General features: G+C 36.2%; 1 protein-coding gene across 1 annotated transcript in view; it reads right to left on the reverse strand.

Annotated features, from left to right (window-relative positions):
* The window catches only part of CSMD1 (CUB and Sushi multiple domains 1), a 1,240,345-nt gene that overhangs the window by 199,075 nt on the left and 1,014,073 nt on the right, over positions 1-27,197 (reverse strand). The window contains exons 30-33 of the mRNA XM_026097018.2: positions 26,354-26,548; positions 9,506-9,622; positions 4,955-5,068; positions 2,881-2,976 (exon numbers count right to left, since the gene is read on the reverse strand). Coding sequence (XP_025952803.2) covers positions 2,881-2,976; positions 4,955-5,068; positions 9,506-9,622; positions 26,354-26,548 — 522 coding nt within the window. The remainder of the gene's footprint in view (positions 1-2,880; positions 2,977-4,954; positions 5,069-9,505; positions 9,623-26,353; positions 26,549-27,197) is intronic.

Below are 27,197 nucleotides of genomic sequence, written 5' to 3' on the forward strand. Positions count from 1 at the left end.
CTGAGCTATATCCAAAGCAGAGGGTAGAGTCATGGTGAAACTTTTCTACAAATACAGAAATAAGAAGGCTTGAAAACACTACCCAGAAAAGGGTTGAACAGTGCCTACCAACTCCTTATAGTTATAGAAACATTCCTGACATGAGACAGTCTTTTCCATTAAATTACTCTGTCAAGCCATGACAGTGATCTAATGTAAAAGAAACCTAGTATTAAAAAAAAAAAAATTGCACTGTGCTAATATTATTTAAAACTCTCCAAAACTATTTTTATACTTCAGTAAAGTTGAAAAGCTAGTATATATTAAACCACAGTGTTCAATGGTTGTATCATCAAGCTTACTGGGTATGTATGCACTGCATGTAGTGGACTGCCCAGAGGCCCCTTCAGGACTGAATTTGCTGCCTCTACATGCAGTGAACCTGTAAGCACTGCTCCAGATGTGACCAGAATACATCCTCTAAAGCACACTGATGAATTCAGTGTACTAAGTGCTGTCTAGCAGCATGCTAACAAACTTTGGCATACTGTCTCATTCTTGCATCTCAACTGCAGCACAGACATGCACATAACTCCTCAGTCAGTTGTGTTAGGAACAGCTCTGCAAGTCATACCTCTGCTGCTTGCCCTTCAGTACTGAAACTGCCTCTTGGTCAGTGCTGTACCAGTTTCCCCCCGAGCTCTCCAAGAAGGAAGAATTTCTTAATAGCCTGAACAAAAATTCAGCTATCAAAAAACTTTTGAAACAGCAACTGGAGGTGAAGTACAGAGCAACACTAACACAATTAAACAAATTCCCCAAAATCATGAGCTGAGCTATAGAGATTCATGAGACAGACTTCAAAGTGTCTTTGGCACTTTTACCTTCTCTTTATGCCTTATATGTATACTTCTATAGTAAGGAATGGTGTGTGATGCAGAATTCAAGCTCATTTCAGTCAAACTGCCTGTAGAACTGAAAGAGTTGTGTTGAAGCACAGCTACATTATTTTGACAATCACCATTATTATGCTGCATATACATGTCCAGTACTGAGATTTTCAGAAGTTTTTGAAACTATTTTTCTTTATGTCTTGAAAAAGCTGAGATGAACAGTACTTCCAGAGATTAAGGTTTAGGTGAATCTGATAAAGCTTCCCAGCTTTTCTTTACCGTAACCACAAGAACTATTTTCCAAGTCATTATAATGTTTGAATATAAATCATAAAATGTTGGAATAATGATATAGTGTAACAATTCTATCAATCCTATTTCTACTGATTTATTGAATTCCGAAGTGCAATTAGTAATTCTAGGTACATTTGCAATGCCCATTTCTTATTTTGGGAAGGTGACATGCTACCCAGTCGCACGTTTTCATTTTCATCTCATGGAAATCTGCCTTCTAAGAAAGATCAACAACATGTCTCCTCTCATCTCTGACACTACAGCAACTTAGATTCAACTCAAATACAGTCTAAAGATTTATATTTCATTTTGCTCAAAACTGAAATATAATAGTCATTGTGTTTAGAAAACAAGTTCTATGGTCTTGTTCCTACCGATTTTAGTCAAGAAATATACTGGCTATCATTAATAGATATGCCACCTAACTAAGAATAACAATGTTGCGTTAATAAAGGTAGAAAAATAGAGAGTGGCAGTGATAAAACATATCCAAGTTCTAATTCCCATCTTCTAGTACAGCAATGCAGTACAGTAACCATATATGAAATGAAGACAAAAAATCATACATCTAGTGGCTAGATAACCAAACCAAGGTTAACTGTGCTTGTGCCCCGTTAGTATCTTCTACCCGTGCTACTTAAAGACAACTGACCACTCAAATGCAAAATACCTGAAGGGAGTACACATACTTAAAGGTATGTACATACACACATGCACAAATACACATACACAAAGAGAAAATATCTCTGCTTTGTTAAAAATAACTAAATAGTTAAATTAAGTATCTACAACTTGACCAGTTGCTTACAGAGAACAGCTATTGGTACTGTATATGTGGACACAGATGGCAGCCTGGGCTGCAGTGACTACACCATGATTAAGTTCAGGATCCAGCAGAAGGCTAGGAAAGTGAAAAGTAGCATTACGACTGGAATTTAGGTGAGCGGTATATTCAGGAAATTGGTAGATAGAATCTCCTGGAAACAGGCATGAAGGGGGAGGGTGCTCAGGAGAGCTGGCTGATTTTTTTTAAGGTATTTTGAGAGCCTAAGAACAAATGATCCCGTTATGAAGGAAGACTGGGAATTTAGGAAGAACATCCACTGCGATAAAAAGGGAACTTCTCAGAGAATTAAAACACAAAAGGGGAGCATACCACATATGGAAACAAGCAGAGGTAACAGAACAGAAGTGTAACAGTATTGCTCAGGTACTTAGAAACAAAACCAGGAAGGCCAAAGCTTAGCTGGAACAAATTAAGGGTTGCAAGAAGAAGAGATTCTACACCTACTTATAAAGGGCAGTTGAAAAAATATCTGGGTCTGTTGATGCCTGGGGGGACAACCTAGTGACAAATCTTACAAAAAAGTTTTAAGCATTCAATGCCTTTTTTGCTTTGCCTTCACAGTCCTCACTATGTACTGCCACAGTCTGAGAAGGACATGGACAGCCAACAGTCAGAGAGCAACACATTAGGTACTACCCAGAGAGTCTAGACATATTCAAATCCATGGAGCTAGAGAGGATTCACCTGAGGCCAGTGCAATTCTGAAGCCATTCTGCCATCTTTGAACCAGGAGAGGTCTCTGGCAATTACAGAAAGGTTAAGACTACACCTATCTGTAAAGAAACACTTTAAAACCTAAGTCTTCAAATTAATATGCTGTTCAAGACTGGCACAAGTGTGCCTCCCACCAAAAGCAAGCAGATTTACCTTGGTAGACAAAATGGAATCCCCTGGCTGATGCCCCACTCCGAGCACTGAATCGCAGAAAAATTTGATTAGATGTAGCCAAAGGCAATGTCTCTCCTACAAATGAAAACAGAAAAGAAATGGAAACGACAGTTACAACTCTTCAGTATTTAACCAAATATACCATTAAAAAGAAAGAGAGTAATATAGTTTTATATTTTCATCTACAGTTTTTAAAAAATGTAAATCAGACTGTATAAAATTAAAATTGCCATTGGAATTTTGAAAACCAGTCAAGTTAAAAATAGTTCATGATTCAACAATATAAACTTTCTGACATTTCCTGCAGCTGTTGGAATTAGAGCTCCAACAAACTCCTTTTCTGGTGACCCCATTACCATTCGGGGCCAGAATCATCATCAGAATTTTTGGCCAAGTTCTTCTGTGACTTGACTGACAGCTTTAAATTGCCTTGAAAAATTCATTAAAAGGATTCTAAAGGTGCCACAGGGTGTCTTCATGTGATCTTTATCATTTCAAAACTAAAATTAAAATGAGAGAGAACAACTCCACGACTCTTTTTATACCGCTGCTTCAGAAAAAACATATAGCCACATATGAACTATATTACATTTTTAATTTTCTAACAGCATTTCAAATTTTATATACTAACTTGGGGATTAATAAAGATGTTTAATATATTTCATTTATATTCATATCTGAGATATCTATCCAGTCATGATAAAAGTTCAGTAATGAACCACCACATACCTAATTGCTGTGATTTTACACTGCAGGATGCCACTCCATCTAATGACAACTGTTTTCATTCTCACTGGGTTATATCACCACAGATTTTAGGAAGTTCCACTGAAATTAATGGCAATGTGCTAATTTAAGATATCTTAGATAACTGGGTAAATAGGATTGATAACTCTTTCACTCAGATTAGTTTTATATTGTTGTAACTTCAGTGATTGCACCAAGGAAACTCCTAGCACACACTAATGTAAATGAGACATGAACCTGTCACATTAATTATATTGTAAAATGTCACAAGGAATCCATAGAAATCACAACTTTCAGTTATTTTCAGTTATTTTCAAATGTGTGCTGTGAAAGCACAGACACTGGTTTTAATTTTTTGATATGTGTTTGATTCAGTAAAATTGGGTGGTTAGATTTATTTCTTAAATTTTAAAATTTGAAAGCAAATATTGTATTTTGTTGCTGAACTCTTGCCAATGATGAAACAAATTTTAAAATAAATTTTAAAATAAATTCATGATTTTTTCTTATTATGAAAGAAATAGCTAGGATCCCTATGAAGTAAATTTTTCAAATACTAAAATGCTTTATACAAATCAAATAGATATGTTATATTCCTTTAATAGGGAGTATTTCTCCAAATATTCAAAGCAAAGTAATCCACAAACCCAGAACCAAGAAAAACGAAAAGCCCTACAATGAAAAAATCGTATTTTTTTATATCAGCTGTCCTTAATACTGGAGTGAATGGCAAGACACATGTGCAGCTACAGAAATGTATTTGTATATTATTGACTTGAGATGAACACAGTCATTACGTATAGATAAACTGGAAATCCTGGCCATGCTGAAATCCATATAGGTTTAATTATGATTTCACAGGGTCAACATTTTGTTATACCTGAATGCAACAGCTGGCCTGCTTTTAGTCCAAGTGCGTGTTTGCATACAGATAATTGCATTTTGTGAATACAAGTAATCTGTGTTTAAATTAGACATTCAGAAAATGTAGGTGTGTAATTCATAAAGTTTAGGGGCAGAGAAGATAATTATAGTATCCAATCTGCTCTCTTACAGAACAGAAAATTTCATTCAATTATTTTTGCACTCAACTCAGTATGTATCAACTACTGTACAGTCTGCATTTGCCTAAACCATATGTTCCAGAAGAAAGTCTTAATTAAAAGACTTAGAATGATCTTCCATTTCCCTTGGCATCCTTTTCCAATGAATTTACTATTATATTTTCAAACAAAATTGATAACGTTCTGAATTCTTTTTTCTATACTGAACTACATAAGAAATGTATAGTTTCCCTTTTTCTTACCTGAGTGGGATCCAGACAGTGAGCTAAGAAGTCGAGCCTGAGAGTTTTCTCCATCAAATAATTCTGTTACATCATTCAAAGCTGTCTGAAAATAGGCAAATTGCCCAAACACAACTACATAAAAAAAAAAGAAAAAAAAAGAGCAAGAGAGAGAGGAAAAAAAAGATAAGATAAAACAAGAATCAAATAATCAAAACAAATTTGGTGAGACATTTTTGCTTGTCTTAATTACGAATGGACTCCTCCATAAACAGGAAAATGAAATATCTAAAAAGGAAAGTTTTTTCCCAAAGTTTCATTACCAAACTTAGCAACAGCTCGGGACCATCTATTGTCACACAATTAGTTATTCAGCCAGCATTAATCTGAGAAAGATGTTTTAAATGCATTGATTTTGCCATTTTTTATAACTTTGTATTAGTACTTCATCACAAAGAATACAAAAAAATGACCAAATAATAAAAATATCAGTTTATTACTTGTTTTGGCATATCACTATACCTAATTTGCACTTCAGCTGTAAACACTTTAAGTATATTAACAAATAAATCATTTCATTATACAACATGTCTTATTAGTAAATATGTAATGGTTCACTGAATTCAAGTATCAACTAGCGACAGAAACATCGAGAAGTGAAGCCATCAAGGCAATAAAAATACTTGGCACTCCAGCCACCTATGCCTTATTGGAAAGCGAGGAATCTGCTTTAAAATGATTTCTACTTTAGATTCTGTATACAAACCACAGATTTTCTGTGCAGTGTTTATGTATGAACTACTGTACAGTCTGCATTGGCCAGTATTTTCCAACTTCTTGTACAGTTTTTAAATTTTATTTTTTTAAAAACCAAATTACATAGTCTGACCTCCTGATCAAAAGCAGAGCTACCTCTCAAGCTAGATCAAGTTGCTCAGGTCTTCTCCTGAGCAGTTTTGAAAATATCCAAGAAATGAGCTTCCCAAACTTTCCTGTGCTACCTGTACTTGCCCCTCTCACAGTGAGGAATCTTTTCCTTACGTCCACTTGGAATTTGTGCTGCTACTTGTGACTACTGACACTTGTTCCTTCACTGCACACCTCTGGCTCCTTCTTCACTATAACTCCCCTTAGACAGCTGAAGACAGGAACTAGATTCCCTTTAGCCTTATCTTCTTCAGGCTGAACAATCCCTAGTTCTATCAGCATTCCCTACTTCTATGCTTGAGCTCCCCCATCATCTTACTGGCTCTGTCAGACTTGTTCTATTTTAGCAATACCTGTCTTGTGCTTTGGGGGCCCAAAACTATAGACATGGTTTCCAGATGCTGCCTCATGAATTCTTAGAAGAGGGAAATAGTACCTTCGCTCAACTTGCTGGCTACATCCCAACTAATGCAGCCCAGTGTGCAGCTGGCCTTCATTGCTGCAAGGGCATCCTTTGTGCTAGTTATTATCAACTAGAAATAAAATTATTGAAATGCTCGCAAAACCCAAATCCTATTAAAACTGGGGAAAAAAAGGCATTTTAAAAGATAGTTGGTATTACTAATGAAAAAGGATTGTTTCTAAGTTGTACCTATAGCTAGTACACTTGAGTGAGTTTTCTACCAAGCCGTCCTCAAGTCAGGTACAGCATGAGATCCAGTGTAGAGAAATCATTTTGTCAGGTACATGCCAAGCATTTTAAATGTTAACCATAGACTGTACATGTGCCAGCTTCTCTCTCTAGCAAATAAAGATAAAAATACTTCTTTATATGGCTGGTGAAAGAGTTTCTTAATTTTTAAAGATCATGTGGGAAAATGTGTTGAGCATTCCTTACCAAAACTTCCAATTTTTCAATATGCTAATTAAACAGAAAAAATTAAACATGGTGTAGTTGTTTTAAAAAACTCAAACTACTGATAATGAGCCTACAGATATTTCACATGTTCTTGATCAGGAATTCTGGTGAACACTATTGTGTAGTAAGTCTGAAGTTGCATAAATGAGTCTCCATATATAAAGCTCCAATAGCATTTCACTGTAAGTACTATATCTCAGGGATTTAATCACTCTGAATGCTTTGGTGGATCCTTTTCAAATGATCCAGTATCTTTCTCATTCTATTGATTGGGCATCCTGCACAATTCTAGCAGGCAAAAGAGAGAATCCACTCTATCAAATCTCACTTTCCCTTGGAAAAAAAAAGTAATCTAGACCATGATACGGAGTATTTTTAAATTTTGCTGTAATACATATTTCAAAGATTTGTCTTACTCCCCTCCCCAAAACTTGGAGGTGTAAGTTTCATATGATATATAATTTACTTTTTGAAATAGAACAATAAATAATTCAAATATATTTTATTTGATAATTATTTAACCATAGCTGTTGCAAATGTCTACTGTGCAACTGCATTTGTTCTTTTTTTTTCTGGACAGATGTTTCTTATATGTAAGAACACACTCTCTAAAACAGAATGAAAATAGAATTAATAATTTTCTTACTACAGATCTGTGAACAAAAATTACACAGTGTCGCTATTAGTAGAGGTTGCTGTCAGTGATACGTTGAATGTATCTTTACATAATGGTAGTAAAATATGATTTCTACTATAGCTATTAAAAGCTGCAGGCTTCGTATTGACATGACAGTGCAGGATCTCAGAATTCATCTGGGCTTGTCTTGGGCTGAGCTGAATTTAGCTTGTTTAGCTCTAAAAACAATTGTCCAGTAATCAGGTAACTCTTGCCTAAGTTTGTTTTACTTTCACTTCTGTTCACAGTGCTAAAAGTAGTTCTTCAGTGTGGACCGAACTGTTTATGATTCTAGAAAAAAACGTAGTGTGGGAGGGTGCAGACACAGGATGACACTAGCGGTCCCAGTCTGTAAATACAAATCACAATGGCCAAACAGTGGTCACTGCAGCACTGCGACCTTGTATTGTTTAGGTGAAAACAGCTCTAGAGATTACAAAGAAACAGCAAAACTGAATAATTGGGAGTCAGTGGAAAGAAAGACAACATAAGCAGACTAAACCCAAGCACAGTGCTCAAGACTGAATTAGAAAGCAACATCAAGCACCTCATGGCAAGGAGAGGAAGAAATCCCATCATCAACATCACATTTCTTGCTGAGCAGAGGTCAGGATGCTGACAACTTGTATTAACCCCTCCCTTTTCCCTTTGAGAACGTCTGAAACAGTCAGCCTTAGGACCCTAAGAGACACTGGAAGGCTGAGCTTAATACTTGAAGGTGAGCATAACACTTGGAGGTGGAGGCTAATGCTTCTTCACATTTGGTTTGCTCTCTCCCTAGTGCCCAGTTCTCAGAATGCAGGAATGCAACATTCCCTCAGTTTTATTCCATCCTCTAACTGCTATGGCCTGGTTCAATCCCCAGCGGCAGCAAGCGAGATCACACTTTGCAAGAGATAGCTACTTTAGTCCTATCACCCTCATTCAACAGGGACATACAACATTACACCCAAAGTATACTGTAAATGGCACTACTGACCGACTGGAATCTAGCAGAAATAAAACAGACTATTCAGTTCTTTTTAAAAACTATGTCTAATCAGCTAATTATGATTTTAATAGAATTACAGGAGGAATAGGTGATAACTGGGAACAACATGTAAAAACAGCATAAGGATGAATCAAGCAAAATAAATACTGGCCTGGTAGTCAGCACTTAGTTTTGCTTGTTTTTTTGACTGAGCACTTGGCTTAAATGAAAAAAGAATGATGTCAAGAGTTCGGTTTTGGAATGACATTATTGATTATTACGACCTGGTGTAATAAACTTTTCCCAAGCGCTCAACCTGTAATTCTCTAACTGCTTCTGTCAGCAGCTTTCCAAATTCATCAGTGACAAAACTGCTGAGTCCTTACTGGTTTTGTGTCATACAGGAAGTACCAAATATCATAAGCTGCTGTGCATCCATGTATGTAGTAAAGCAATAAACCATCAACTGTATTTCTCTTTATCTGGACTTGCATTACGGGAATCTGCTTTGCAGAAGACCATGCTGTGCATGTGAATGCACATGTGTTAGAGATGTCGTCCAAGTATTTTGACATATGCAAAGAATCAGATGTTCTGTGATTTTTTTTACCAATGTTTCTGGAAATTTTATGTAAAATTGCTCCCCTTTTTCCTCCTTTTCCCTCCACTTTATTTCTTAAATATGACTTTATCTTAGAAGTCATCTTGTCTTTGTTAAACATAAAGAACAAAAATTTAAAATATGAAAAAAACACTTGATGCTTTTTTTGTGACAACTGGTTTTACTGTGCAGGAAGCTTGAATGAATGATTATCCTATGAAGCTGAATGATGTAATCAGTGAAAGTATTCGGGATATGCTTGGATAGTGGACACAAGACTGCTTAGCTGGAGTCTGTTGATTACCCTACAGAAGTGGAAAAGGTAAAAATTCTAGAATCAATTTCTATATCAAGAATACATTTATTTTGATAAGTAAGTTGCAATATATTGAAAATCTAAGGTCACTGCTGCATATGAAAGACTTTTTAAGACTAGAACAATGATTAATGATTGACAAATCAATAGAAAAAATTCTTACCAAATTCTTTAGGTACAGTTATTGAATAGTGACAAGTCTGTCCAGCAGTGTAATTATGAGGATAACCTGGTGATAAAACCACTCCCTCTGATCCAGTATACTGCCCTCCACATGGAGCTGGAAACAAAACAGAAATAAATATGTTATATTTTCTTACAGTGTGTCCTATCTGTGTTACTTCAGCCTGAAGATGAAAAACTAAAGAATACAAGGTGACAATTCAGTGCTTTTGTTTTTGTTTTGTTTTGGGTTTTTTTCCTATAGTGACAGATCCAATAGTCTTTCTCAGGATAACATTTTGATTTAAGCTGCTTTAAAATTAGAATATGTTAGAATTTTACTTGACAACAGGTATTTGTATAGCACTGGAGTATAAATTATTTAGAAAGAAGCTGTGAACACAGAATTTAGGTGCTTTTTTCAAGGTACATATATATCTATATATATGTAAAATAAAACTCAGGAAAAATATGCTAGTGATTATCAGCACATAAATAGATGACACAATGTGGTTATCTTGGCAGAATGCCTGCGCAGAATGCCATGGATTTTGCTTGGTGAACACATGCTTAAATTGCCTTGCTTTTGTAACTTCCTATATGTTTATTAAATCCAAATGTAGATATATAAGAAAAAAATCTTCTGTTATTTTATCTGTAAAAGTAAACAGAAACTCTTTAAAGCTATAGAAATTCAAGGGGTATTCAAAGATAGTGGAGCCCCAACTTCAGGACTAGTCAGGTATCATGCAAGCAGCAGTTCTGCCTCTATCATAAGGAAGTATGAACTATGCATGCATGGTATATTCCTTACATGTCCATGCTATAAATGTGGTGTCTAAATGATTCCTCAGGACTAGTCAAAGCAGGGAGCAGATGGAAGGGATATGTGCTTATGGCCAATTAGCAAATATATAAAAAGTGGCTATTTTTAAGCTAAAATATTTCCTTACAAACATATTTCCTACCTAACAGTGCATTTCAATCTCCCATCTCAACATTGAACAGATAATGACGAAAACTTGACTTTCTGTCAAAAGCTTCATTAAAATGTCTTATTTATAAGAATTACAATGTATCTTCTCAATAACATTTCACTTTAACTATATGCAATCTAGAGCTCATTTTTTGACAAATACTTTCATCAAACACTACTATGAGTTTGATATTCTACAAGAGTAAAAGATTGCTGTAAAGCATTTTTTTACCCAAGAAGCCAACAATGAAATCCATAAAAACATTTATTTAATTAAAAGATACAAAACTGGAATAGTTGTATTACTTTTGTATGTAAGGAAGAGAAAGATCATTGCATAATCTAATCAAATACTTTCTACTATAAGGAACAAAGTAAACCAAAATTATTTCTGTCTATGAATATTCCATACAACAGATGACCCTTTAAAAATGCAGCAATTTTTATATTTCAAATGTTGCCCCTTAAAAAGCAATTCCTTTCTAATATAAACTTCTTTGCATCTAATGCTCAAAAATACCCTTCAAGCAACATGACAGCCTTTTTCTTTAGCAAAAAAACACCATATTTGGCAACAGAGAAGCCTTTTAAAGCATAGATACTCAGCTTACTCACTTTCTACCATAAAAGCAAAGGAATATCCTGAAAAACATGTCTTTTAACATTGTAACCATGTGGGCCATTTTTCTCATACTTCTTTTTTTTCCCCTTTTTTGGAAGTGGATGTGCATCTCTGGCCAGAAATATTCTAAAGCATACCGAGCATGTATCTGAGCAGCAATGATGGGACAGTTTCCTCCAGTGGCCTAGTTTCTAACACGTTCATCAAATCACATACTGGCAGTTACGCTGAAACTGCACACATTGTAATAAAGCATGGAAATGAAAGAACACTGTGGGTCAGTGAGACACGAAACAGCCAGAACTGATCAGTGGACAGCACGCTCTTTTCACAGGCATAGATGGAGATAAAGAAAAACAGAGCAAGACATCCACCAAATTAGGAGAAAGCACATCAGTCTTGAATGGCATCTGTGTCAGAAAAGAACAGAACCTTCGTAACACAGAGATACTACTGTTCAGGCAAAGCAATGACGTGTATTAGAAAAACACACATACACACACACACACACACACACACACACTCTAAAAGCTTCATCTTATTCAGCCAGACAAAACCAATTGCCTCTATGTTCAAATATACTCTCTAATAACACGTTAGTCTGCATTTGTGATACAGGAAATATTGAAAGGGTGACATGAGAAATGAAGTTTTGCGTCCTTTTCTTTGCCATACCACCTGGAGGAAAGGGTATGGGGAGGAGATGTCTCCATCAGCTAAAACCATATATAATATTCAATCACAAATCACATTATTGTTTTCATTCCAGATAATTAAAAATGTAATTGTATAATCCCAGGCAGTGTAAAAGCAGTATTTTACAATATACCTATTTTTAAACTTTCTGCTACATGTAGTTTTCTATCTAGCAGTAAAAAAAAAAAAAAAAAAAAAAAAAAAAAGAGGAATTAGGATGTAAATTTGGGGGAGGTGAGGTATTTAATTCAGTAAGTTGGAGTTTTGAAACTTTACTATAACATCTTATGAAGGTACACTTACAGAAAAATGTTTTGTTCTTAGGAAGCTATTATAAAAATGGTAATAAAAATACTAAATTGCAGTGCAGAAGAAAGAATTGACTTACGGTTTAACTTGCAAACTGGTACTCCTTTTTTCTTATTTTTTGACTATTTGTGTCTTTGATCTTGGTTTTTTTAAAGCAGAGTAACATTTTATTTCTCAAAAAATAATTTCTTATAAGAAATAATATCTATTCTTGTAGCACTTTATGAAATACTATGAAATAAATCAAAAACTGATGTAAATGTTCCCTTGAATCTTCTATTCTTTTACATACAGAAATAAAAGCCTCAAACAGACAGACACAGCTCCTTAAACAATGTCTGTATTTTGACAAAATAGACACCAATATCTCACAGAGTTCATTTTGAGTATAACAGATCACTTTTCAAAATAATTTAATCACAACTCTTTATTGAAAATTGTTAATACATAGAATTTTCTTTTTATTTGTTAAAACTGTTCTACAGTTATACAATATAATGCTGAAGCAGGGGATAGTAGATAAGTTAGCCATAGCTCCAAGACTGCCCTTTAATTTTCTGCCTCAGTGCTTATATTTCTTATTCCAAGGTAATAATTAATGCCATAATGAGATGCTTGTGATGTCTATTTTAAACAACACTGGGTGTCTAAAAAGCAGGAATTGCTAAACAAAATATTATGCATCTTGACCTGTTAAATCAGCAAAACTGTAAACTGGAATATGTGCTTCTGGAGGTAGCTTAAGTCTATCTATCTATCTTCTTTGGTTTACTGTGTGTTTCATTTTAAAAACCAAACTCTCACGACTTATTTTAAGGTGACTCAAGAAAACAGAATATAAAGCAGATATTTTTAAACTTGCCATAGCAGCCAAATCCATGCAGAAAATTAATGAGATAGGAATCACCACTTGTACGTTTATGAAAGTAACAAGCAGCAAGAAGCATCAAATACGGTATTATATATATGCAGTATTAATATTTTTAAATTGTACTAAAAAGATGGAAGAGTCATTATACTAAATTGAATTAACTATACTGAAAAAAGAAAGGAAAGGAGCTTGGTTATTTTTTTATTACCGAAAGCAAGTTTGTTAAAAAGTTGATTTGATTGCCAGACTATCAGAAGCTATAAGGAATAACAAAAGATGTATAAGAAAAAGGTTAAATTATTTCTTCACATTTATTTTCCACTGATTAAGTTGCATTACTGTTTACTTTCTATGAAGTATTTTAATCTAATAACAAATTATCAGTTATCAAGGACTGGGCTGTTGGAATAAGCTGATAGATTATGAACTGACAAGAAACGAGGATCAGATAATAAATGAAAAATTCTGCAGGATTTCTGAGAATTGAGAACAATGGTTTATTTCCCTAATACACTGATTGAAAGGTTAATGTCAAATAGAACTATAAGAGAAAAATCTAATGTATATGGTTGCAGCAAAAGAAATGTATGCCTCGTTAATCTCTTAGGGTTCTAAGAATAAATGAAATGAAATAATGGATAAAGCTGAAATAATGGATAAAGCTGACAGCATTTCTTTGAACATAGCTTCCCACAATAAGCTGCTCAAGAAGTTCAATAGTCATGTTAGTTATCATAAATGAAGCTGGTAAGAAAGAAGAAAACAGATTTACCTTGGGGCAAACGATTAACAACGGGAACCACAAAGTTTCTATTTGCAGTTGGTGTTGCTTAATATATTTGCTCATAACCTTGAAGGAAGTAGAATCAAGAAGATGTAGCAAGTGACCAGGAAAAATTCAAAGTGACCTAATCATGATAACTTATTGAAAAACTTGAAAGGATCTGAAATGTAAATTTTGCAAATTTAAAGTAGTGCACACGAGAGTAGTCTGAGTGGATACAGTTAATTTAGAAGTCAATAAGGTATAGTCAATATATAATATAGAGTCAATATAGTCAATATAGAAGTCAATAAGGAAGTAGTTCAGAAGAAAGACCTAACAAATCTGTAATGGCTAAAGCACAAACTTTCATTATCAAAGATCTTCTTTTAATCTAGTGGGGTAATGTAATGTAATGTCAATGTAATGTCTATTTAATGATGAAAAGGAGTAGAAAAGAAAATAGAGAATGCATGGTAAGACAAGACTGGCCCCTGAAACCAAATGCAGGATATGTAAATGATTGTCTTTCTGGTTTGAGCTCACTCTAGCAAGTAAGGTAAGCATTGCTATGGCTTACACCACAACCAGAAGTATGGAAACTAAAACACTTATGAAGTGCTGTATAGCTTCTATTTCCTACCCAGTGATGTGGAAAGCACAAGAAAAAGGTGTAGCAACCACATAAATGCTACTTTTAAGTAAATAACTTTTCAAAGAATGGTCATGAATACCGTGAAATAGTTAGTCATGGGATCCTGATTCATATTCTGCATGACAGAGAAACAAAATCTTCTATAAGCAAGCAGACTTCATCATCATAGGCATTAAGAAAGATAGAGCCAATCTAACAATTTTTACAGAGACTGACCAGAAACCAGTTTTAAGTTTGGAAGAAACAATGTAAGAAAAAGAAACTATCTTTCCACAGCCTAATGGAAAAAAATGCTATAGAAACTGGAAATGTAATCAGGGTGTTCCTATCATCTGAGACAGTGAGAACACAACCTTCTTTCCTCAGCCCATTAAAAACAAGAGGGTCCAAAGCATGGTATATGGATGAGCAGCTAGAGAATGTGAGAAAACCATGATTATCATTATTAAACAACTTTTTGTCAGAGACCTAAATAGATTAATTTAACAAAGTTCTAATTTCACTGAAGTATATCTGTTGTATCTTTCTGTAGAATACTGTTACTCCAGAGTTGAAAAATAATTTTTACTCTTTCCAATCTGAATCAGAAGTGATAATCACAGAAGTAGAGAAGACCTAGCAAGACGTATCAAATACAGACAGCTATGCTGCAAAATAGTATGTGGATAGAGACTGAAATGACCATCATTCTTTATCTCCACTAGGAAAAACAGCATAAGAAAAATGAAAAAAGTGTTAGACTGGAAAGCTCTAATTTTTTTCTCTAATACTCAAAAGTAAGTAGAAACAGTCAATGTGAGAAAAGGTAAATTCTGAAGGAAATCATTTTCACAGAATGATTAACAGAATTTCAGAGAATGATAGTGATTAAGGACTTTATTTCAGAAAAAAGATTTGCAAAGCCCAGACCTCAGCAGACAGAAGAGGTTTGCAGAGTCTTGTATCTGTTTAATGAAATAGATATGAATTATGAAAATGACAAAATTCTCAAATTGTGGGTTATATTGGAGCCACAGATTATTAAATAACACAGGACCTCTTCAGTTCCCTGTGAGTCCTATTTTACCATGATTCTATAACGATGGCTGTACCAAAGATCCAAAAGAATCAGATGGAAAAATCCTCCTTTTTATCACAGAGCATGGTTTTGAGTAGAATTCAGTAACTAAATAATTTAATGTAAAACACCTGTCATATCAGTGGGAGATGTCTACAAAAACAAAAGGTAGTCAATATATAAAGACTATATCTAAATTCTATTTAGTATGTGTGGGTTTTTTCCATTATCTTCTGTAATACTTGATATCACTAAACAGTAATGTTTTTACCTTAAGAAATGCATATAATTTTGCACTCCAGTTGTTTCTTTTATTTTCCTTTCTGTTTTTCTACAGTAAATTTCCTTTCACTTTCCATTCTGCTGTGAAATGGTAAGCACCTCTTCCTCCCTTCCACTAGCCAAAATAACTGACAAGATAGCTTAATTAACATGAAGCATCAGCATCTGGTACTTAGCTTACATAAACAATGACAAAGTTTTCACCACTCTGAAGATATCATTGCTAATTCAAGAAGATAACACTTTATCTTTCATGCTTGTTCCACATTCTGACAGTTCCCCAAGATAACTGTGTTTTAAGCAATATATAAAACTCACAGTATCTGAATATGATTTGTCAAGTACAATGATATGTTAAATAGAACCAGCTATCATTTGCCAGCTGTGGCAGACAGATGAGTGAACTTTTGCCTTAAACATTTCTTGGTACATAAGGTGCAAGCAAACCATAACCCCGAACAAGCCATCTGTTCCCGGCGGGAACAGGACTGAGCTGCTGCGACCCCCGAAATGGTCTCCCTGCGACCACCCAGGACACACCGAGCCTGCGCTGAACCAGACCACGATCGGGCAGAGACTTTGGGACCTGGACTGTAAATTATTGCCACTTAGCACAACTTCTATAAAACTTGCTTAGCATGAGTAGCTAAATTTGCTGAAGCCTTAGGCCGCACTCCCTAGTTCAGTGAGAAAGGGCCCCAGAGCTGGTGCAGGCAGGAAAGACAAGGGAGTTACAAGCAGTCTGCATTCCCATGCTTCACACTCCGGGAGGGAGGATGTCAAGGCATTGAAGTGAGGCCTGCTTGGGTGCCGGGACCCTGGGGAGCAGGGCCTCCTCTCGCTGCTGAAAAAATGCTGATTGGGGGGGGGGGTCTGGACTATCTCGGGGTCCAGATCATATTCCCTTTGTCTGGACCTTGGGAAATAACACCTACTATCACTGCTGGGGAAGTACTAATTTGTCAGGGCCTTGAGAGATAAGGGCAGGACCCGAAGAATGAAAACGCATCTGTCAGCAGAAACCGCAACAGTAAACAACCTACCTAGGGACCCAATAAGGAGCAGGAGACCCCAGACCTAAATATTACTATTGGTCCAAACTATTGCGTGAAGGGTGGAGAGCTTAGATTGGAAAGTATAATTGCCCAGGGATTTCTTTGTTCGGGGTCCCTCTTCGGAGGCACCCAACTCGAGCTGTAACTACTGCACGCGTGTCATTACAATTTATTTATTTAATTTGCCTTAATTTGGCTCCGAACTTTTCAGCAGGAACCTAGGGTCAGACCCTGCTCGAGTTGTAATTACTGCACGCGCATCGCTAAAATTTACACCCAGGGTGAAGAGGACCAACAGGATGCCGCTGGATTCACGGGTGGTGATATCTCTGTTTCTCTCCCCCTTTCTCTCCCCCTTTCTCTCTCTCTCTCCTCCCCTTTGCCTTTCCCCACCTTTTCTCCCCACTCCGTGGAAAATAAAGTTAAAAGGTTATACGATATTGGACCGGTTTTAGTGTCTTAATCTCATCCTTGGGATCATAACGAAACCCCCCCGATATTGGATCAGGACACCAGCTAAGCTGTCAACACTACTGTTCTTCTCAATAATGAGTATAGTGAATCCAAAGAGCTTAGCTGGTAACAGATTCTGTATTATGTCACGTAACCAAAGCAGCAGAGGAGATATGCTATTCAGTTACAAAGGACAACTCCAGTGAGGATAGAAGATAACTTTCACCACTACGGGGAACAGAATCCTTTTCAAGACTGGAGAAGGAAACTGGTCACATATGTTGTAAAAAGACATGGAAATACAACAAAGAAATAATATTTTTTCAGATCAATGGACAAAGGACTCTCAAATTCCAAGATGAACTCTTTGTCAATTTGTACTTTTGTAGGACAAATTATTTTATGTCTAAAGCTATATATAGATGAAATATGATTCCATATATAAAATATATCTCTACATAATTGCAAAATGTATATGAAGCCAGAACCAAAATATACACAGGATCCCTCTTGCTGTTAAGCAAAGCCCTCTTGTAATATACAGCTTAAGCCAATACAAACTGAAAGAACCAAATAAAAAATGCATTGCAATGCAATTTTAGCATGAGTCTGAGTCTATACTCCATTATTTATACTGATAGCTTTGTTTGATCCCTTTTAAACTTCAAAAGTTTTGACATTCTTTAATATATTGTATCAAAAAAGTAGTATAAAGCTTAAAGCTTCAAAAATGGAAGCAGAAAAACCTAGAATCTGTACTGTATAGCAAATCCTAAGAATCGCTGAAAATCATGTACTTTGTTCTTTAAGTCAGTTATCCTTGTTAAGTGAATTCATTCAAGTTTTTTTTTTCCTTATTTATGGCAATATTTTACAGGAAGACAGGATGAAAACAAAATTCAATATACAGCTGCATAACAGTTGGCAACTACCAGTGGGTGTAATCTGAAATACTGAAGGAAAGTCTCAGCCATTTTTTTTCATTATTTATTTCATGATCCTTAATGAAGTCATTAAAAGAAATCCTCTAAAAATGTAGTTTTTGCTCATTAAAATAAACATTACATATTCTGTATTCTAAATTGAGAGATCTGTTTAGGATATGTTTGAATGCCTGATCATCAAACCAGTAAACTGTAAAGCATCCAAGCCTTCTATTGTAAAGCCTTCAAGTGAACTTTTCTTCTTTCTTTTTTAGAAGCCAAAGCATTCACAGACTTTCATTAAAAAGCAGATATCCCACAGAAATATTAGCAAAACCATATCTAAAGACAGGAAAACAAATTTTAGAAAATGCAACAGTTTCACAACTCCATAACTTTTGAATTTGTGTTTAAATTAAGCATGAGTTTTAAATTAAGTATACTTTTCATTCCAGTGAAATGCCAGTGAGCTGATAATTTCACTTCTCTAACTGGAAGATAGTTTTTGTGGCTTAGGCACAGGTATCCTCAAAACAAGGGGGGGGGGGGGAAATTAAATTCATGACATGAATTGATTCCTAGTGATATTTGAGTTTCACCTCAACTACATAATCCTATTCAGGCTATTGATAGATTAAAATTCTTTTTCTATCACTACACTGGATTTTTGAATAATTCATATAAGTGGCTAAGAGAAGACTTTTTATAGTATTAATTGTTGACTGTATTAGTAAGTTAAACTTGTAGAAATGAAATTTCAAGTATGATTTTAAAGCCAACCTGTTGTCGGCGAGCAGAACAAGTGGGGCAGCTTCATGAGGTGGAATGAGCTGGGAGTCGAGGGTGACCAAAGCACAGGCAGTGCACTAACTGATAGGGCACAGTATCGCAGCACCCGAGCTACGCAAGCAGAGCAGGTTATTGGTAACAAGGTCCATTGGCAGCCCCACACAAGTGACAATCCAGGTCTAGGGGCCATCCAGAGGGCTAATTATGAGTAGCAGGAGATGGGGCCAGAGACAGGACTGGAGACAAGCTAAAAAATATGTAAAGGGGTATCCAGAAGATACGTTACTTACAGCATAGTGCTGAGGTCACAAAATCACAGCATTTCTGAGGTTGGAAGGGACCTCTGCAGATCATCTGTTTCAACCGCACTGCTCAAAACAGGGTCACCTAGAGCAGGTTGCCCAGGACCATGTCCAGTTGGGTTTTGACTGTCTCCAAGGATAGAGCCTCCACAACCTCTCTGGGCACCATGTTCTGGTGTTCAACCAACCTCACAGTAAAGAAGCTTTTACTTATTTTTCTTATCTTCAGATGGAATTTCCTGTGTTTCAATTTGTGCCCATTGCTTCTCATCCTGTCACTGGGCACCACTGAGAAGTCTTCCTCCGTTTTCTTTGCACCCTTACATTAGATATTTATAAACCTCGATGAGATCCCCCCTGAGCCTTCTCTTCTCCAGGCTAAACAGTCCCAGCTCTCCCATCATCTCCTGATATGAGAGCTTCTTCTGTCCATTAATCATCTTTGTGGCTGTTTGCTGGACTCAGTCGAGCAAGTCCTTGTCTTTGTACTGGGAAGCCCAGAACTAGACACAATATTCCTCACCAGTGCTGAGTAGAGGGGAAGGATCATCTCTTGATCTGCTGGCAATGCTCTTTCTAATGCAACCCAGGATACTGCTGGCCTTTACTGCGAGCGAGGAAACATTGTTGGCTCATGATCAACTTCGTGTGCACCAGGACCCCCAGGTCCCTCTCTGCAAAGCTGCTCTCCGGCTGGTCAGCCCCGAGCCTGTACCAGTGCATGGTGTTACTCCTTTCCAGGGGCAGGGCTTGGCATTTTCCTTTGTTGAATTTCATGAGGTTCCTGTTGGCCCATTGCTCCAGAGTGTTGAGGTCCTTCTGAACAGCAGTGCAACTATCTGTGTATCAACCACTCTCCCAGCTTTGCATTATCTGCAAACTCACTAAGGATGCATTCTGTCCCATTGTCCAAGTCATTAATAAAGAGGTTAAACAGTATTGGACCCAGTATCAACCCCTGGGGTACTCCACTAGTGACGGGACTCCTGCTGGACTTTGTGCCACTGACTACAACCCTCTGAGCCCAGCAGTTCAGCCAGTTTTCCATCCACCTCACTGTCCACTTATCTAGTTCCCAGATAAGATACTTCATCAGCTTGTCTACAAGGACGTTATGGGAGACAGTGTCAAAAGCCTTATTGAAGTTGAGATAAACAACACCCACTGCTCTTCCCTTATCCACCAAGCAAGTCCTCTCACTGTAGAAGGCTATCAGCTTGCTTAAGCACAATTACCCCTTTGTAAATCCCTGCTGACTACTCCTGATCACCTTGTCTTTCATGTGCCTGAAAATGGTTTCCAGGGATCAAAGTGAGACTGACCAGCCTGTATTTCCTCAGATCCTCCTTCTTGCCCTTCTTGAAGACAGGAGTGATATTTGCCTTCTTCCAGTCCTCAGGAACCTCTCCTGATTCCATGACCTTTGCAAGATGAATGAGAGTTGCTTTGCAATGACAGAAGCTAACTCCCTCATGAGTGCACCCCATCAGGTCCCATAGACTTGTTTCCAGGTTGTTTAAATGTTCCCTAATCAGATCCTTGTCCACCAAGGGTAAGTTTCCCTTGCTTCAGACTTTCCTTCTAGTCTCTCAGGGGCCTGGGGTTCAGGGGTCTTAGGACAGGTCTTACCAGTAAAGACTGAGGCAAAGAACGCATTCAGAACCTCAGCCTTTTCTGTGTCCTTTCTCAGCAGGCCCCTGTTCCCATTCAGCGGCACATTTTCTCTAGTCTTCCTTTTGCTGCTCATGAAGCCTTTCTTGTTGCCCTTAAGGGGGTTTCATCTCCAGGTGGACTTTGGCTTTCCTAATCCCATCCCTGCATACTCAGACAGCATCTGTATATCCCTCCTTGATCACCTCTCTCTGCTTCCACCTCTTATATACTTCCTTTCTTATGTTTTAGTTTAGACAGAAGGCCAATCCAAAAGAAAGAGTCAGAAACAGGACTTCAGACAAGTACCTACAACATAGCTCAATCAGGACTGAAAGCCCAGGACTGAACTTAAATGGAGCTCCTGGATCCATGGGCAGTGGGGTGTGAGTGGAGATTCTAGCTGACACTGGTCAGGGCAATTAAAGCTTATTGGTGCACTGATACTTGCAGGACTTAAACCAAAATCTAAGCAAAATGATACTTTAATACTTTGTGATTAGGGTATTCTAAATTCTCCTTGAAGTGAATGGAAATGGAAACCACCAGATCACAGAAAATTATTTACCTATTGGAGGTCAAAGTTCCTCAAGATGCAATTTGTGATACGCACAAATTATGCCCTGGAGGTCAGAAACTTTAACTAGCTTTGTCTGCTGGTTGTACATATACACAGAGAGCCTTAAACAAATTCATAGACAGCAAAACCTAAACTGATCCATTAATCAATCTGTAAATTATCTCCTTCTTTACACATTTCAAATGATTCAAAAGCAGCACAATGGAGGAAGGTATCTTGAGTACAATCAGGCAACAAGAGCAGTATAGCTCTATGAGATACCATATTTACCTAAGACTTACAAACAAAAGAGACAGACAGACAGACATGCAATTGCAGAATCATACAGTAATAGTTTGGAAGGGAGCTCTAGAGGTGATCTAGCTCAGGCTCCTGCTCAAACCAAACCAATGTGCTTGCTTGAAGCTTGGCAGGTTAATTAAAGAACATACCTAAAAGAAGCCACTGCAACTATTGTCTCTGACAAAGAATGTGGACTAATTCACTCTCTCTTACACACACTTTATGCCACTTGACACCCATTTCAAGCTTCTGTGCATTTAATCTTGATTTCTCCAAAGCAGTGAAAATTTTAAAAGTTGTTTTAAATATTTTTCAAATAGTAAGGTAGAATCTAAGGGACATCCTGGGCATAATTCCACCAAGATGAAGTCTCCTAATTGTGATGGCCACATGTATTAACTAGAGACATGCTGGGGTGGGATTCAAATGCCTAAACATAAAGGTATCTAGAAGAATTTACATTCTTGTGAGGAATTCTGATTAGCTGTTCATCTGTTGCTCTCACTTGAAAGAGCAGAAAAATAAAAGATGCATGCTGTTGTGTTATGTTTAGTACTCTATTCCATTGATAAATTACTGGTCTGCCTTACAGAGTGGTTCTATTCCCACCATACCTTTCTTTAAATTTACATAATCTATAATACTGTGGATATTCTGTCTGCCTCTTAAGAGATGAATTTAGATGATTCATATATAGATATATGCGCATATATATGCATACATATACACATACATACAGATGAACATATACATGTACCAATACACATATATACCCATATGTGTGTGTATACATATATACATATATACATATACATCCATACACACACACACATGGCTCTGTGTGTGTGTGTGTGTGTGTGTGTGTGTATGTTTGTATTTAAATCTACACCAAAAGCCAGATTGCTGACTTTATGGAGACCAGTTATTTTTATCAGGAAAAAAAAAATTCTCTAGAACTGGATCCAAATTTGCTCTATTTTTCTAAGTGTTCTGAGAGAACTAATATCTCATTATAATGCACAAGAATGTCTCATCTGCCCAGTTTACTGAGATATATTTCTGAAGTAAAAGCAACAGGTAACCACTAATTCTAGATTTAAATAATATGAGGTTAATCAACAAATAGAAGCTATTCTGGCATCTATCAGATAATTTCATAATGCTGTTATTTCAGCAGTATTATTATTTCAGCATTATATAGCTCTACAGTAATCCTTACTTGTCAAAAACAGCAGAAATTTGCAATTTCAGAGATGCCATTCAGAATTAGCCTACATCTCAAAGGAAAACAAATCACAAGCTGTTTCCAGCATGCTAGCATGAAAAAAAAGATTAAAAAATGGGATTAAAATTATGGCTGAAGTCTATAATACAGATTCATCACTCCTTTTTATTTACTTATGTAATGTGTGCATGTCAATAAACAATGTAAGAACTGACCTGCCAGACACAAACTGCAAACTATATCTTTCACCACTGTGATCAGTTCCACTCACATCAACAAGATTTCATGGCAGTAAACTCTCTCTATTTACTGGTGTTTCAAATTTTTGGTATTATATTTAGGCCTAGATTCTAAGAAACTCAGTAAGAAATTATTGGTAATTAGAATTTTACCTCTCAAAAACTGTTGTTCCTCTGTGGTCCAGCTTCTAGATCTGACCTGCCTTACATAACAGATGGCAGGACGAGGCGTTCCAGTGGAACACTTCAAGATGCCAATAGTTCTCCATCACCACAAATGACTAATAATACCTCTATGTCTTTTTCTTGAAAAATAATTTCCATATCCAGATAAGAGAGAAACAAAAATTTCTTCCAATTCTCAATAATAAAAATTTATCAGGAATATCTGAAAAGCAGAATAAGCCCACCCATTCCCCCTCTCCTCCCTGAACCCAATTACTGAGAGCAAAATAGATTGGACAGAATCCATCTACATTTAGAAAATTACTAGTAGGTCATTCATCTCCTCCAAAATTCTTGTGTTGACTGGTTTTCAGTCTTGAGAAAAAAAACTCGGAGGGACATTGCTGAAAGAAAAATATTCTAACTGTTCTGATCAATCTTCCGAAAGAAATGTATACTCAGAAATACACAATTATCATGTTGTTTGATCTGCTATATTCAATTCAGCTTTCAGTTGGACATGAAAGAGAACAGATTGTGTTTTATATAGTTTCAGTTTGCCTATGGGACAAAACAAACTGTCTAAATACAAAGATAAAGACAGAAATGTTAGTTATACTAATAGTGATTTTCTGGAGTTGCCTCATAAAGGGGAAAAAACAGTATTTTTTTCTAATTTATATTTTACTTATTTTATCAACTTGAATAAGATGAATTTTATTTGGCATAATGAAGCTGTTCTGTAGAAATCAAAAGAGGTAACAAAATTTTTTTTAAGAACATACCACCCATTTTATTATTTAACCTATTTATATGAATAGAAATATTTAACACAAATATAATTTATAAGCATAGCTACAGTTATATGCACACCTACTTAAAGAGTTCCTATAAAACCTATTCTACCATATTGAAATAAGTACAGGACTAAGAAGGGCTTATTTTGCTTTCTGCTTGTTAGTCCAGTTTTATTTTCCTCAAAAGATAAAGCAACTCAAAAAACTACTCGTATGATACTGTAATTAGACCTTTCCAATAAATAACATCATTCATTGTCTTCATATTTATTATGAAGCAGTGGCAATTCTCCTAAAAACTATTAGTATAAGATATACTGAGAAATTGTCATGAGAATTGTCACTGAAATTTAACAAATTATCATATGGATTATAGTAGCCGTCAACCAGTTGTTTCCAAGACGATGCCTAGGTTCTGAGAATAGTTCACTCCAGGCCCACACTGGAAGGGCATTATGGATGAACCTGCATTAGGTCTGGCTATCTCTGCTCTACACAACAGCAGCTTTGTACTCCCAAATATCTCTGCATGCCATTATACCGTGTCCTGAAGCACATAACATATAGTCTCAGCTTCATGCTATAGATTTTAGTGTATGTTCTGGGGAACTAAAACACAACTGTTACATTATTTCAGATAGTTTTATGTGAGCCCCCCCATAAACACACAAATAAAAACATGTCTGAGGGTCATGGACCAGATAGGCCCAGATGAATACAGTGCCAAGTGCTAGGCAGTGTTAAATAAGCAGAAGAGCTAGCCTTACATAGTGTGAATACAGCCAGGGATTGCTTTTCAGACCTTTTCTCATGTAACAGTCCAGGAACACCCTGAGGCTACATCTAAACTGCTAAATAAAACAAGGCTGTGGTCATACCCACACTCAGTAGCATGCCACACTGCTTCTCCTCTGGGCTCCACTTGATATTCCTGTGATCTTAAAACAGTATTCTTATTTTGTGAGTTTATGTGTGCACATCAGGGTAGAGATTCCAGTTCAAAGTGCCTGAAATAATGTGAGAGTTGCACCAAAGTCTTTAACAGAATGGTGTTTTCACAGCTGAAGTCATGGAGTGTAGTAACAATCAAGCAGTACGAAAAATCAGCAGCCCATTACATGAGCTTCCTGTTTCCTTTTCTATTTAGCAGTATAGACACAGCCTCAGGCTATGGCTATGTACTAAACAGTGCAAGTACCTGTTCTCTGGCCTTGAGACCAAATAGCACAACTGGCCACATCAAGTACCAGTACACGTACTAGTACCCTCATCCTCAGAAACACATGCAAGTTGCCTACTAGGAAAGGTCCTTGTCCCATGCTTGCTCCTGCACTGTGCCAAAGTAGTTTTAGAGAGTTCTAGATGGCCTGGATCAAAAGCGTATGAGCAAATAGTCCAACAACTTAAGTCTAACAATGTAATCAATTTCTAGTCCCCCATCCTTGGTCCAAGCACTATTTAATTAGTAATATATATATTGTCTAAGTAGCTACATTCTTTTCAAATACAGTCCTAAATTACTAACACTAGCAAGATGATATCTGAAAACAATATATCTAAGATCATCTGGGAGCACAGATAAATCCCTATTATTATAAATATGTAACGATACTGTTAGTAGGAGTAATAGTTGTCTGTTTTGGTTCTCAGTCACATATTGAGGGCCTGTTTTGGTGAAAGGACAGACCCTACCTTAAAGAAGTTGCAGTCTAAGAAACAATACATGGATAAAACAAACAAAGAGAATAAAAGGAAACAACAGAAAGATAGTTCAGTAATACTTCATCATTACTGAAAGTGACCAATGGTGTTTGTTCAGTCTGTTTTTAGTGTATTTTTGTATAGATCACAGAGTCTTCCACTAAAATCGATGTCATGGGAGAACTATGGAACCTCAGATAGGTACTGCTTTGTGATCGCTATTACATAAGTGGCTTTATGTGGTAACTTCAGAACTTAGAGACATTTTTAAATAGTTAAACCAAGAAATTAATGACTAAACTATGGCCAACAATTAATAGCATAATAACTTTTTTTAACTTTGAATTTCTTTTTTAATAAGCTATATGTGTTGAAGTAGTATAAATAGCCTCAGGGACTTAGAAACACTGTGAATCCACTGCAGGGACACAGGAAATTGTAAGATAACAATACATACCATTACAAGATGGCAATGCTCTGTTCCATGCTGGCTTTCCATCAGCACCAATTACACACGTTATAGTTGAAGGATCAATAATCTTATATCCAGAGTCACATTGGTAGGTAACAGTTGAACCAAGTTTAAAGTCCGTTCCAATTCTAGTCCCATTCATAATGTTTCCAGGGTCAAAACAAGCCTCACGTGGCTTTTCTGTTAAAATGAATGGAAGCAAATCTATATACACTTTAAGTAAAAAAAAAAAAAAAAAAAAAAAAAAAAAAGAGCAATATGCAGTGTTTTTTCCATCAGTTTATATTTTTCATGAGGTTAGTAAATTATTCTTCTTGTTTGTATATGTTTACAACAAGATCATGGATGCTTGTACAAGATTGGTTAGCTGGTCAAGGAAATTACACTGTGAAGATCTAAGCTACAGTATTTTCCTCTACCTCTTATTTGTTTAACTTCCAAAAGCTGAATGACTTCAATGAAGTCTAAAAGAAAAACTGTCATTTCTACAATGCACAACATAGCATTATTATGTTTTTTAATCAAATATTATACTCAATGCTTAATATTTTCTGGTTAGAAAGCTGCCATACTACAGAATAAGTTAAAAAATAAAAATGCATGCTTCCTTTATCTTTCATATATAAGAGGATCTAATAATAACTGGATTATAAAGGCTAACAGAATAAGCACAACAGTTATTTTCTAGCATGAGCTAATAGATATGAAATCTTTTAGTCAAAGTGAGTGTTGACATTTGGCTTTAACAAGGGTAGGAGTTCACTCATCTTTGGCAAGTCAAAACACAAAGAAAAGGGATGGGATAGATAAGATACAGTAGAAATGACTT

This window comes from Dromaius novaehollandiae, chromosome 3 (genome assembly GCF_036370855.1).
Source record: "Dromaius novaehollandiae isolate bDroNov1 chromosome 3, bDroNov1.hap1, whole genome shotgun sequence".
Lineage (NCBI taxonomy): Eukaryota > Metazoa > Chordata > Aves > Casuariiformes > Dromaiidae > Dromaius > Dromaius novaehollandiae.